General features: G+C 46.7%; 1 protein-coding gene across 3 annotated transcripts in view; it reads right to left on the bottom strand.

The window, feature by feature from the left end:
- Positions 1–780: 780 nt before the first annotated feature.
- Washc5 (WASH complex subunit 5) overlaps positions 781–12,347 on the bottom strand; it is a 45,532-nt gene continuing 33,965 nt past the window's right edge. For all 3 annotated transcript variants that reach the window (XM_085831647.1, XM_021182760.3, XM_085831648.1), the window contains 9 exons: positions 10,604–10,766; positions 9,743–9,845; positions 9,575–9,654; positions 8,537–8,640; positions 7,644–7,773; positions 5,967–6,063; positions 4,015–4,168; positions 2,529–2,616; positions 781–1,153 (listed from right to left, as the gene is read on the bottom strand). In XM_085831647.1, the coding sequence (XP_085687773.1) occupies positions 1,097–1,153; positions 2,529–2,616; positions 4,015–4,168; positions 5,967–6,063; positions 7,644–7,773; positions 8,537–8,640; positions 9,575–9,654; positions 9,743–9,845; positions 10,604–10,766 (976 nt within the window). In that variant the 3' untranslated portion in view covers positions 781–1,096. The remainder of the gene's footprint in view (positions 1,154–2,528; positions 2,617–4,014; positions 4,169–5,966; positions 6,064–7,643; positions 7,774–8,536; positions 8,641–9,574; positions 9,655–9,742; positions 9,846–10,603; positions 10,767–12,347) is intronic.

Raw genomic sequence — 12,347 nt, 5'->3', positions numbered from 1 at the left:
TTGGTTTTTTGTTGTTTAGCTTCATGGTCCCAGAAAAGATAACCCAAGTGGCATAGAGCGGTTGTTAAACCTGCCAGTATCTAGTCCTTATTGTGTGTATGCATGTGCTCGGGCATGCCTCAGTGTAATACACATACGGTCATGTGGGGGCCTGAGGTCACAGAGTATATTTTAGGAAGGTCTCTTGCTCAGCCTGGAGCTCTAGGCAACTTGTACTTTTTCTGCTAGTTCTAACCACAGGGGCCCTACTAGCTACAGGTTCAGGCAGACTCCTGCCATGTCTCATCCTAGCAGATGACAGCTCCCTTGAGCAGGAATTTCCATGTAGAACCAAGTTATGAGTTTGAGGTTTTTTTGTTTGTCTTTTGTTTTTTTGAGACAGGGTTTCTCTGTGAAGCCCTGGCTGTCCTGGAACTCACTCTGTAGACCAGGCTGGCCTCAAACTCAGAGATCCGCCTGCCTCTGCCTTCCAAGTGCTGGGTCTAAAGGCGTGTGCCACCACGCCTGGCAGAGTTTGAGTTTTAAAAGTTTATCACTAAATCTTTACAGCCCCACCCCTGGTCCCTACTGCCTCCTCGATAGAAAGTCCTATGGCTAGCAGCTTTGTTGTCTGGCTTGGGCAGAAGCATCTAGAAGAGCAGAGCATGTAGGACATGAGTTTACTGCTGGGCTCTCAATGGACCATACAGACCTACAGTGGATGAAGCATCACCCCCACCCCGGTCTGTCGCAGGGTTTCTTACAGGGTATCCATTTTTCATCACAAGCAGGGCAACTCAGTACTGGCAATGCTGTTTTACTGAAGGTCTGGAGTTGCACAAACAGATCTTTAGAACATAAGATGGAATGGCTTCATCCATCAGTTATACTGAGCATTTAGAAGAGGCGAGTACCAAACAGTTCTGCTTCTACATGATAAAAATTCCTTACGATGCCATGATTTAAACAGTCTATCAGAGCTGAGAGCCACCTTCCTTAGAATGGCTGGTTCCCACAGAGGAGGAAAATGCATGCTGCATGAGGAGTCAAGTATCTTTTTCACGTCCAAGTTCATTCTAGTCATAGAACATCCTGTCACTGGAGCAGGAGAAAGAAGTCACAGGACTGTTCGGAATTCATCAAAAATGAAGTTAGGCACATGGGCTTCAGCCACCTGGAATAGTAAGCAGAAGTTAAATTACAGCATTGGAGCTCAAGAAATTCAGTTTTACATATGAAAATTCAAGAAGTGAAAATATCTGTTGGAGGAAGGTGAAGCACTGGAATGAGCTGAGTCGCACAGGTAAACTAGGAGACAACCCTTTCATTGCTGGTAGCTGGTTTTAATGTCTCCTTACTGTGCACCATGCCACAACACCTGAGGGGGGAGGCCCATTGCCTCTACAAGCAGGCTTTGCTCCTAACGGCACTAGGATCTGGGAGTATGCCAATGAGAGACAATAAGGAGAAACCCAGAGGCTAGAGGAGAACAGGAAGGGCTTGAAAGGCCTGCATTCCTTAACTGTTTGGAGGAGGAGGAGGGTGGCATGGAGGTGAGGTGGGGGAATGGAACAGGTGATCTCTATGAGCTAGAGAAACATTTGAAAAACGTGTGTGTGTGTGTGTGTGTGTGTGTGTGAGAGAGAGAGAGACAGAATGAGCATAAATATTGTATTAAAGACATTTAAAGAGAGACAATCATGAGGAAGGAGAACAGGGGTGCTCAGAAACAAGAGACTGGATTCAGCTCATCATGGGAAAGGCTGATGGACCTTGCAATCTCATGATACTTTTGCAAAATCTAGGTATACCCTTGTACATGGATTGGGAAACATCAGCACACTTATGTATTGTGTATGTTAATCTCTAGCAAGTTAAATTCCTACCAGTGCATTTCTGGGACTCTGGGGTGATTACACCATTGAAGCTTTAAAGCACAAAGCTAAGTTCCCCTTAAAGACAGAGGTTGCTATTTTCCCATTCACATTATGGAGAATAAACCCTTTCAAGCCCAGAGCCCAGAGCCCCATGTCTCACTTGGGAGTCTAGCTTGGTTTGCACCTGGATATAAGAAAGAGCCTTTCTCAAATGTTTATCCTGCTTGTACTTTATTAAAACTGTCTGTTAATATCTACCCATCTCCCTTCTGAACACAACAGTATCAAGGAAATGTCCACTTTTTTTGGTTTATAGTTAATAGTTCCTGTTTCACCTCTCTCTTGTTTTTTGTTTTTTTCGAGACAGGGTTTCCTCTGTGTAGCCTTGGCTGTCCTGGAACTCACTCTGTAGACCAGGCTGGCCTTGAACTCAGAAATCTGCTTGCCTCTGTCCCTGGCCAGATAGGAATCCCTTCCTTGCCTGCTTACCTCACAGAGCTAGCCCTCAAGTGGGTGGAGTGTGGAGGGAGACGGCAGCCCTCCACTGTGCAGGGAAGACCTGTGCAGCGGACGGTAGGGCGCAGAAGTGGAGGGCTGAGGCAGCCTATAGGACTTCTTTTCTAACAGCTTTGGGTAGGTCATCACTGTCATCATTTCCTGTCTATGGCTTACCCTTCGTGGGAGTTTTGTGTACCGAACATAATCTTCCAGGAAGAGAAGGGCGCCCACAGCATCTGCAGGCATTTCAGGCATCTTCTGGCTATAAAAGAAGTCTGGGTCAGCTAGCTGCTTTGTTATGTTGACACGTCCTTTCTTGAGCAGTACACCAAGTCTAACAAACCCACAGGGCACCCTCTTGATTCCTATGAAGTAATTAACCTGCTCTTATTTCGGAACCAACCCTGCAGGAAACAAGCTAACAAGGAGCTGGTAGGTAGGTCAGGGGTAAAGGCACCTGCCTCTAAGGGTGATGGCCTTGGCTCCATGCCCAGAACCCGTGAAGGAAGAAGATCTGGCTCCCTAAAGGCTGTCTTCTGACCTCCACATGCTTGCAGTGAGTGGAACATGCACACATGTGTACACACACAGGCTAATAAGTGTATAATTAGAGAAAAGCAAAGCCAATCCTAACCTCGCCTCTGGCTTATAACATGGTCCTGCAGTCTGTCTAGTCTGGACAGACAGGTCTACACTCTAGAGTCATCTATCTCCCTTTGATGTCCTTCGGACTCCATGAGGCAATCAATGCCTGTCAACGCCCACACTTCCCCATCCTCTCGGCCTTCAGCTACATTTGTTTGCACACCCATTTGAAGTAAATGAGTAGCTGGGACTGGTGGTACCAGACCTGCAATCCCATCTACTCTGAAGGCAGATGCAGGAAAATTTCAAATACAATGTCCACCTGGGCTACAGACTAAATTCAGGGCCGGGCTGGGAAACAGTGAGACAATGTCTTGAGAAGCCAAAGGAGGGCTCAGCTTCAGAGCTCTTAGCTGATGCATACAAGGTCATAGCATAGCAGAATGATCTGCTATGTGGGCAAAAACAACCAAATGGCAATCCGCTAACTTCATGTTCAGCTAGGCTGACCCTTTCAGGCAGCATGGAGTGGAGCTGACGCAGTGTCCTAGGGCCATGACTTTTGTTTGTTTTGTTCTATCCTAGAAACCCCACAAGTGAACCGAAGGGAGCACAGACAGCACTCGCAGAAACTGAAGGTTTACGTTTTGTTCTCTAACAGCACCTTGTGATTCCTGTTTTGTTACACACCATGAACAAAGACTTGCCTGGCCATGAAACTGAGGAATCACTTCCTTCCATGTCTTAGAGGCAGAGGAGCAGGAATGAAGAGAGGTGGAACCAGCATGGCAGAGGCACAGGTCTGCTTGCCTTCTCACCATGTCTCCTATCTCCACCGAGACCCAGGCTTACTTACAGAGCCCCGGCCAGAAGAGCGACAGGCATTTCCTGGCAGGGGAGCACAGGCTAAGTAAGCACGTGGTGCTTGCTCCTTGAGGAGGTGCCCTGACTTGTTTGGAGACCTCAAGCATCATCCCCAGTCCTGTCAGGACAGTGATGAGAGGCATTTGTCCTGACAGGTTGCAGTCCCTCTTTGTGGCATTAAGTTCCACTATTTCTGACTGGCCCTCCGTACCTTGTGCACTGCTCCATTGTGGAGCGAATAAACTGGCCAATCAGTGCCAGGAATTGCTCGGTGTACCGGGAGTGGAACTGCTTCAGCAGCGTGAGCAGACCTAGGACGAGTGGTGGCCAGTCAACAGGGTCGGCAGGCTTCCGGCAGACCATGCCTGTGAGGGAACAAGTTACAATACCCAGTGAATTACTTGCTTTTGACAGTGTCCACTAAATATCAGCTCTCATCAATATCATCACTGCTGGCAGGAGACTATTTTAAGGAAACAGTAGTTCTGGGCTACCTCTAATTCTAGCTGTGGGGTTGGTAGGACATTCTAACAGTCTGAAGACTTGGTTTTTATCATTACTGTTGATTTTGTTTTGCACTATTCATACCTCTATGGTAGAGATTTAAGATGTACATTAATGTGAATAAGAAAACAAAAATCACCTCAAATTGACGTAAGTTAATGGCAGCATGGTATTCTAGATACCCAGAAGCATCTTACTAAGTAAACTCAGCTAAAATCTGGGAAAAATGCTTTAAAACTGTGTTTAACAACAGTTTTGAGTGTTGATGAGGATAGAATCTGCTGAGGTCAACTGAGTGGAAGAAGGGTGGCGCAGATGTGCCTGAACACCACGCTTTGGTCGCCCACTTGGGACTTGTGTAAAATCTGAACACTCTTGGACCTGCCTGCGTGGCTCTGCTGAGGAGGGGGTGGAGTTTAGGGTGGGGAAAGGGGAAGAGGATGAACCTGCCCCCGCATTACACCGGAGGCAAGAAATAACCTGGATGGTTCACAAACAACGTAAAAGTTGAAACTACAGCGTTTCTAAAAATGAGCTGGGCAACAAAGTCTTCGAGAAAACATTTAACAGTCAAAAGGACCACTGAGTGAGGCTCATTTCTGATCCGAAGACTCAGTGTCCCACTATCATGGGTCCGCCTTTAGTCCGTCCCACCAATATGAACAGGTGGACAGAGTGCCTGTGAGCACTTGGTGGAAGAGGCCAAGGTAGAATTCAATCAACATTGTGCCTCCCCTCCACAGCGAGTACTGCTAAAGGGCCATGCCTGGCAACAGGGGGCACGAACAGGAACTGTCAGAGGAACAAGGCCTAGAACTAGTGACTGTTTCTGAATGAGAGGAATAAAAAACAAAACAACAATAACAACAACAAAACAAACCAAAAACAAACAAACAAAAAAAACCCTCCTAAATGTTAGGCTCTAAACAGGATTCACTTTAAAAACCTTTTAGGAGAGAGGAAGAAAGCTAAAGAAGTGTTTAAGGAAATAGTAACAGTCTTGCTTGTAGAAATGTTCTTATAGTGCTACTTACTGAATGACTGCAGTGCTAGGTACTTGTAAAACCAATGAAATATTAGAGAGCATTAAAAATAACTTGCGTAGTTAGATGTAAAGTCTAGAGACAGAGGAATCTCCTAGGTAATTCTAGACATGCTCACAATAAACTAACAAAAAATTAGTTGTATTATTAGCCAGGACACCTACACTGAGAGCTTTGGATATGCTTGTAGCAAAAGTCCCAGCATGTAACCATGTGTACATTACAGTCTGAGCTGCTCACATATCAGTCTTGTCTCCATAACTTCACTGTAACGCCTATGATATAGTCCGGGAGGCTGTAGCACACGGGCGTTTGTATGAACCTAACATGCACATTAAAGAGGTTTCTTTCATACCATAATCAGCTACGTGGGCACTGACTAAGGAGAACCAAGTAAAGATGCTTCACACTGTAGGAGGCAGGCGTACTTGGCTGATCTGGAGCCCACTGTGCACACTCCATCCGTGGTATGCAAATGCAGTGGTGCAATGACACTAGTGTGTATTTGGTTACGAAAAGGTCTGATGTATGACACGGCATTATATTCAGAACTGTGTCTGTAGACACTGACCTACTGCTTGTTAATTACAAAGCAAACATTTGGCACCCATCATACCTAGATTTTTGTTATACTGAAGTTTTGGCAACTGCGCGATCAAAAACAGAAAGTTGACGATCGGGAAATAGGGTAAGCGCTTCGTAGTTATGTAAATCTGGAAAGAGAAAGATAAGAAAGAGTTTCTTCATCTTAGAGTATCCCAGACCACAGTTTCAGTCAGAAAGCTCTGAGAGCTGCCTGCAGACATGTCCTCACATGTCGCTCTGTGCACCTACCTACATGCTTTAGTCCTATAATGCTCCTTGGAAAGAGCGGCTCTGCTCAGAGACTAGAGTTCCCCCGACCCCAATCCTGTTAATATCACTTGTAAAGGGAGGGGCGAGAGGTGACAGGTAAGAGTGGCAGGGGCCAGCAAAATCAAGCGCAGTGAAGCTGTGGGGCTGGGCAGGGCTCAGCAGCTAGCCATGGCTTCGCTTCAGATGACTCAGTTCCGTTCCCAGCACAACCTGGTGGCTCACAATTGTCCTTAACTCTAGATCCAGGGGACCCGACACACCATCTTCTGGTCTCCTTGTGTATCAGGCACATACATGGTACACATACATACAAGCAGGCAAAAACTCAATACACAAAAAGTACATCTTAAAAAAAAAAAAAAAGAGTAGTGAAGGAAATGTACAGGTGAAGGGAAAAGAGCCAGGAGGCAGAGCGCAGAGCCTGACAGCAACCGCTGAGGAGAAAGCCAAGTCCTCCTTTGTCATAAACTTCTGCAGGCAGTCTCCCTCTCAGTTGACATGGCAGAAAACTCAGGGCAGACAAAGCCATGCCATCCCTCAGCTGGCCTTCAGTGCACAGAAGACAGGGAAGCAGGCTGGTTCAGAGCCCAGGCTAGTCACCGGCTAGCCCCTCCCCTATCAGTGTGGAGGCTGGGGGAGTCCTGGACCCCTTCAAGCCTCAGGCTCCTTGCCTGAAGACAGCCTGTTGACGGGACTCCTTAGTACAGAGCACTTGATGTCAGTTGCACTTTATTTAGGTTCTTCACCTTAGCTTAATTTTTAAAAAAGATTTATTTATTATTATATGAAGGTGCACTGTCACTGTCTTCAGACACCCCAGAAGAGGGCATCAGATCTCATTATGGATGGTTTTGAGCCACTATGTGGTTGCTGGGACTTGGACTCAGGACCTTTGGAAGAGCAGTCAGTGACCACTGAGCCATCTCATCAGACCATCTTAGCTTAATTTTGAGACAGGATCTTATTATTACAATTTAAAATTTCCTAAAATAACCAGGGTAACCCTCTCGAGAGGCCATGTTTCTGCATCAACATATGTGAGTAGCCCTGCTAAGGAGGAGACATTGAGAAAGTACAGCTCAGGACAGGTACTGACGTCTGAGGAACATCAGTGCTTTCTGGAGCACGGAGCTACACAAGGTGGAGCCTGGCACTTGTAATTGCAACTCCGTTCGGTCAGCAGGGAAGTGTGAACAAGACAGAGTCATGTGACCATCCAAGCCCCAGGCAAATCTGCACTGACACTTTACTCTCAGCTACGGCACATCGGCCTCACAGCCAGGGAGGTGACATCATTTAGAAAAGGTCATAACCTGACAGCATGAGGTTCTGAATGTAGGTTTCTGGAATATTTTCAGTCATTTGTTATGTAGACAAAGTCACCTTTTGTACCACACAGCCCTGTACCCCAACCCAATTTTATATTGTAGTCATTAACCTTATTCAGGGGGTTGTGAATGCCAGCCGCCTCCAGATAGGCTGTGATTTCATATAAGAGTGTGTTATCTTCTTTGGGGTAAGGAAGCGAAGGGTCCCGGTAGTGGGCTTCGATGTCGGCCAGGAGAGCCCTAATGGAGGAGAGAAGCAGCGATGAACACGAGCGGGCAGCTGAGTTTATACATCTGTAATCAACTCTCATCCCTCTGCATCCCAGCCCGCAGGCCTCTGACTGTGTGTCACTGTGAGACCTTACCCAGAGTCACTTAGCTCTTGGAGTCAAGCTAAACCAAGTGGTTTCACTACTGAGATTATGAAAACAAATTATTAACTTGTATGTGCATGCGTGCATGCATGCATGTGTGTGTGTCTCTGTGTGTGTGTGTGTGCCACTGAAGCCAGGTGAGGGTGTCTGAGCCCCTGGAGTTAGAGTGCCAGTTGGTTGTTAGACATCTGACAGGGCGCTGGGACCCAAACGCTGGACCTCTGAAGAGCGACAGCGCTCTTGCTGCTGTTCCGCCTCTCCAGTTCCTCCTTATTCGGCTGTTTTATGAACTGGCTGGACTGTTTCTAAGACCTGATTTGCTAGAAGAGCTGACTTTGGGATGGAGAAGCTTGGATTGTTTATCTGTGCAGAAAGAAATGAGAGCAGCTGTTTGGAGGGGAGGGGATGTGTGGTATGTTAGCCTACTTTCCCCTGCTCTCTAGGTAACCATTGCTTAGTTCTTTAGATTCCTCCTTTTGGAGATTCTATTAACAGTTACATCAGGACACAGACCTAGTAGTGCCACTGTGTGTTATGTGAGCAATACCTGTTAAAACCCAAAGGCCTCAAATGAATAAGATGTAAATCTGGGTGCTGGGAAAGTGGGCTGTCTCAACCCTGGCACTTACTTATTGAGATTATCCAGGGCAGCTGCCAGATGTCTGGAATCAAATCGACAGGAAGAGTTTAGCTCATTGGCGATCTGTTGTCTCAGGATCTGCATCTGTCCAACCTGAGAACAAGGGAGAGAGGGGATAGGTGGCACACGGGGCACTTGAGGGCAATCAGCAGGGTGCACACCACCCTGGCAAGGCATCCAGGGATGTGCCTTTGGTTGTCACCTGTCTGCTACACTCTCTGTCTCCCAGGAGCCATGGCAACTTTGGTGTCCTCTAAACGTCTCTGGCTGTCCTCTCTACCACCTAAGCAATGGTCACACAGCAGCTTCCTATCTGAAATAACTATTTTTAACACCAGGTAGCAGTTCAGGTCAGTGGTTTCACTGCACCCTCACTTACACAAAGTAGGAGACTAGATTCTAAAAGAAGCTGCTTTCATCTAAATAATCTATTGCCTCATTTGTCTTTATTCCTCATTTCTGAAGGCACAGTGTTTTATTCATAGCATATGGATAACCTATGCACCCAAAGACTCCTGCTTCTTGACATGCATGCAGGCAGGCACAGCGGGGAGAGGAAGAGATGCACTGCTGTAATACCACGAGGAATAAACTTGATCTGGAAATGGACAGGCCAGAGCACTGCATGGACTTGGAGGAAGTTCCCATTTCTGTTCAGAAGCACCTCTGACTGGAGGCATTGTCTTAAACACGTGGGAGCTGTGAGTCCACCCAGGGAAAGCCCAGTCAGTGGCAGCTCCAGAGGGAAAGACAAAGGAATGAGCAGTGTGGGAAATAAGAAGAAATCATGGAAGTCCAGCTTTAATGACAAAAGGAAGGAATAGGTTTTCATAAACCATAAAGTCATATGTAAAAAGTAACTTTTAAACCATGGTGTTGATTATCCCTGCTCTCCAAAGCGTACTTTCATTACACAGTATTGATTAGCCTGCTCCCACGGTATACCTTCATTACACAGTATTGATTACCCTGATCCCATAGCATACCTTCATTACACAGTATTGATTAGCCTGAACCTATAGCATACCTTCATTATAGCCTCCAGGTAAGCGCTCCAGATCTTCTGTGTTTTGGTGATGGCAGAAAGATAAACTTTACTTGAATTTGCTGAAAGTTAAAATATAATCTTAATTCAGTCAATTCAGGAAGGCTACAGTACCTTCCTGTCTGCCCTGGGGAGTCTCAGGACACTTACCCACTATGCTCTTTAGAGGGTTAACAGCACTCATGAGCATCTTTAAAGTTTCTTGAACAGTTCTCTCTTTCAGGATAATTTTCTGAAACATACTGAGGAAATTCTACAAACGAGAAGTCACAATCAAAATGCAAACGTAACCAACCAACGTTCCTGTTAGCACAACTGCATCTGCCTGGGTCACATGGCCTCCAATGGGAAGGCAGCAGGTACTCAGGTTTCTACTAAGGGCAGAACTCTGAGGAGGAGTTAAGGCTTCAAACACAGGTTTCGCTTTCCCAAGCTGAAGTTAACTAAAGCAATCTACCTATACAATTACAATACTGGTCAAAGAAGCTGTAGCCTACTCTCAACTCTTATCTATCTAGTAAAATCATCCGTGCCTCACATAGCATGGGAAGTCACAGAAGACAGGGAGTTCAATTTGTGAGGTGAGACCTGCTATTCTTCCCAGACAGAAACCAAACACGAGGTCTGTAGCAGGCAGCCTTTGTCTACTTGGCAGGGCTCATAACCACCGAGTGGGTCTGAATGTTTCCAGAGAAGCTTAATAGCAAAGGGAAGACCTACTCTGAACAGAGGCAACCCGTTCCCAAAAGCTGGGTTTCAAGGCTGACTTAGGACAGAGAGTAGGCCAAACAGACGTCCATTGCTATCTGCTTCCTAGCTACACAGGAACTATGAGCAGCCACCTCACTCTGTGACCACAGTGGAAGCCAATCTGGGTGCCAGGCCTTCCTTACCATGATGGACTAGAGTCTCAAAGCGTGACCCTCAACATAGCCTTCCTTCCTTAAGTTGCTCTTGGTAGACATTTTACCACAGCAATGACAGCAGTGACTGGTGTGGGTCCAGGCTCACCTGTAGCTCTTTCACAATCATGAAGCACAGAAGCCTGTCCAATCCATTCAGACCAAAAGTCCCCAAGGTGGTCTGGATTTCTGAGAAGAGGCGACTGCTGGTCACTTCTTGATGAGTTTTCATGTCATACCAAGTGTTCAGCTGGTCTATGTAGCATGTCATTCTAAAGCAAAAGGGAAATCAGAAGTCCCAGAAGCTCAGGGGTATGGGATAGGAGCCCAGAGCACTGGCTACATGACTTCTGTTTTAGACAGCCTTACCAAGTAGTATGGTGTACCCTGGGCTTACACCAGTCCCACCCCAACCTCCTGATGCTAGGATTGCAGGGGAGAAGCACTGCTGGTTACGACTCATGTGTCCTCACTTCTGGCCAGCACTCTATCCTGTCTGCTGATGACTGCCCGATGCCCCAGCAGGAAATAAACTTCAGCTAGGCCTCCTTCCCCACCGCACACACCTTCCTTGGCTGTATTTATTTCACTGGGCTGAGCTATTACTGGGAACCACACTGAGAAGATGAAGGTAAGTTCAGCTGCCAGGTTGGAGGACTCCAGGGCCCGCTGCCTTCCTACAGACATTTCGTAAAATGTCCGTGGACTGAGGACAAATGAGAGCCTAGTACCAATTTGGAGACAGGAAGCTTAGAGTCTTTGAGTGGTGATGTGAGAGGGAAGGTGAAGCTCATTAAACGGTGATGCCTAACTTCTTGGCACCCCTCAGCGACTCTTCTTGGTCTTGGGAATGGAGTATGGTGATGATAATGGCAAAGAGCACCATCATCTATTGAGCACTCGGTGTCATCCTGTCACCCACCCTTGTAACAGCCTTGTGAAATACAAGCCAGCTAACCTCCATTTTAGCCAAGGAGATGTTGGAGGGCCAAATAGGCCTGCTCCCAAGATTATATAACTTCAAACCTTTGCTTCTCAAGCTACTGAAGGGCCCTGAGTAACTAGTGCACCCCGTAGAAGGCATGGGTGTCCTCGTCCCACCCTAGATCATCACAGCGGATGGTGGGTGAACCGGCCTGGCAGGTCAGCGGGCTGCATGTTATAAACACCATACACCATACACACATGGGGCTTAAGAAGGAGCTGACAGCCTCAAGAGCCAGGAGTTAGACTTGAAAGTAAATGTGATACATCCTTTATATGCAGGCCCAGGGTGTCCTGTCACCCGGTGCCAGCACTTTGAATGTGACACTTGAGAGGAACCTAGCTCTGATGAATTTCCAGCCACGTCAAATCTCTGCTGAAAGTATGAGCAGGTTACTAGGCAGGGTAGATTTCTACAAGGGCTTGGTGGTTTCAGCTACCTACACAAGGAACTATTTATTTTCTTGCCAGTGACAGAAAGAATATATATCTGCTAGAAATCTCAAAAAGTTCATCTACAGTTGACTGACTTTCATAAATCTTGAGGCCGAGACTAGCAGGCAGTGTGGAGTGTTTAAGGAAGGCATATGCTTTAGCAAGACAAGGGTAGGTGGGGAGAGACAGGATCCTTCCTTTCTCTCTGGGAAAGCCTGCCTATCATGAGCCTCTGTGAGCATGTGCCCATGTAAACTGAGTCACAAGACGCAAACCTGCTCTTTCCTCAGGTGGTCACCACAAACTCCTTCATCCAGGCTCCAAGGAAGAGGAAATGGGTTTGGCTGGATCTACTGAGTGGCTCTGTGTTATCAGCAATAGTTTTAATCACATGAGATTTTCCCCAGACCCTGCTGAAGGCTGAACCTATGTGA

Source organism: Mus caroli, unplaced genomic scaffold (genome assembly GCF_978045245.1).
Source record: "Mus caroli unplaced genomic scaffold, Mus_caroli_1 scaffold_16, whole genome shotgun sequence".
In the NCBI taxonomy this organism is placed as follows: domain Eukaryota; kingdom Metazoa; phylum Chordata; class Mammalia; order Rodentia; family Muridae; genus Mus; species Mus caroli.
This window is presented reverse-complemented; position numbering and strand designations above follow the sequence as displayed.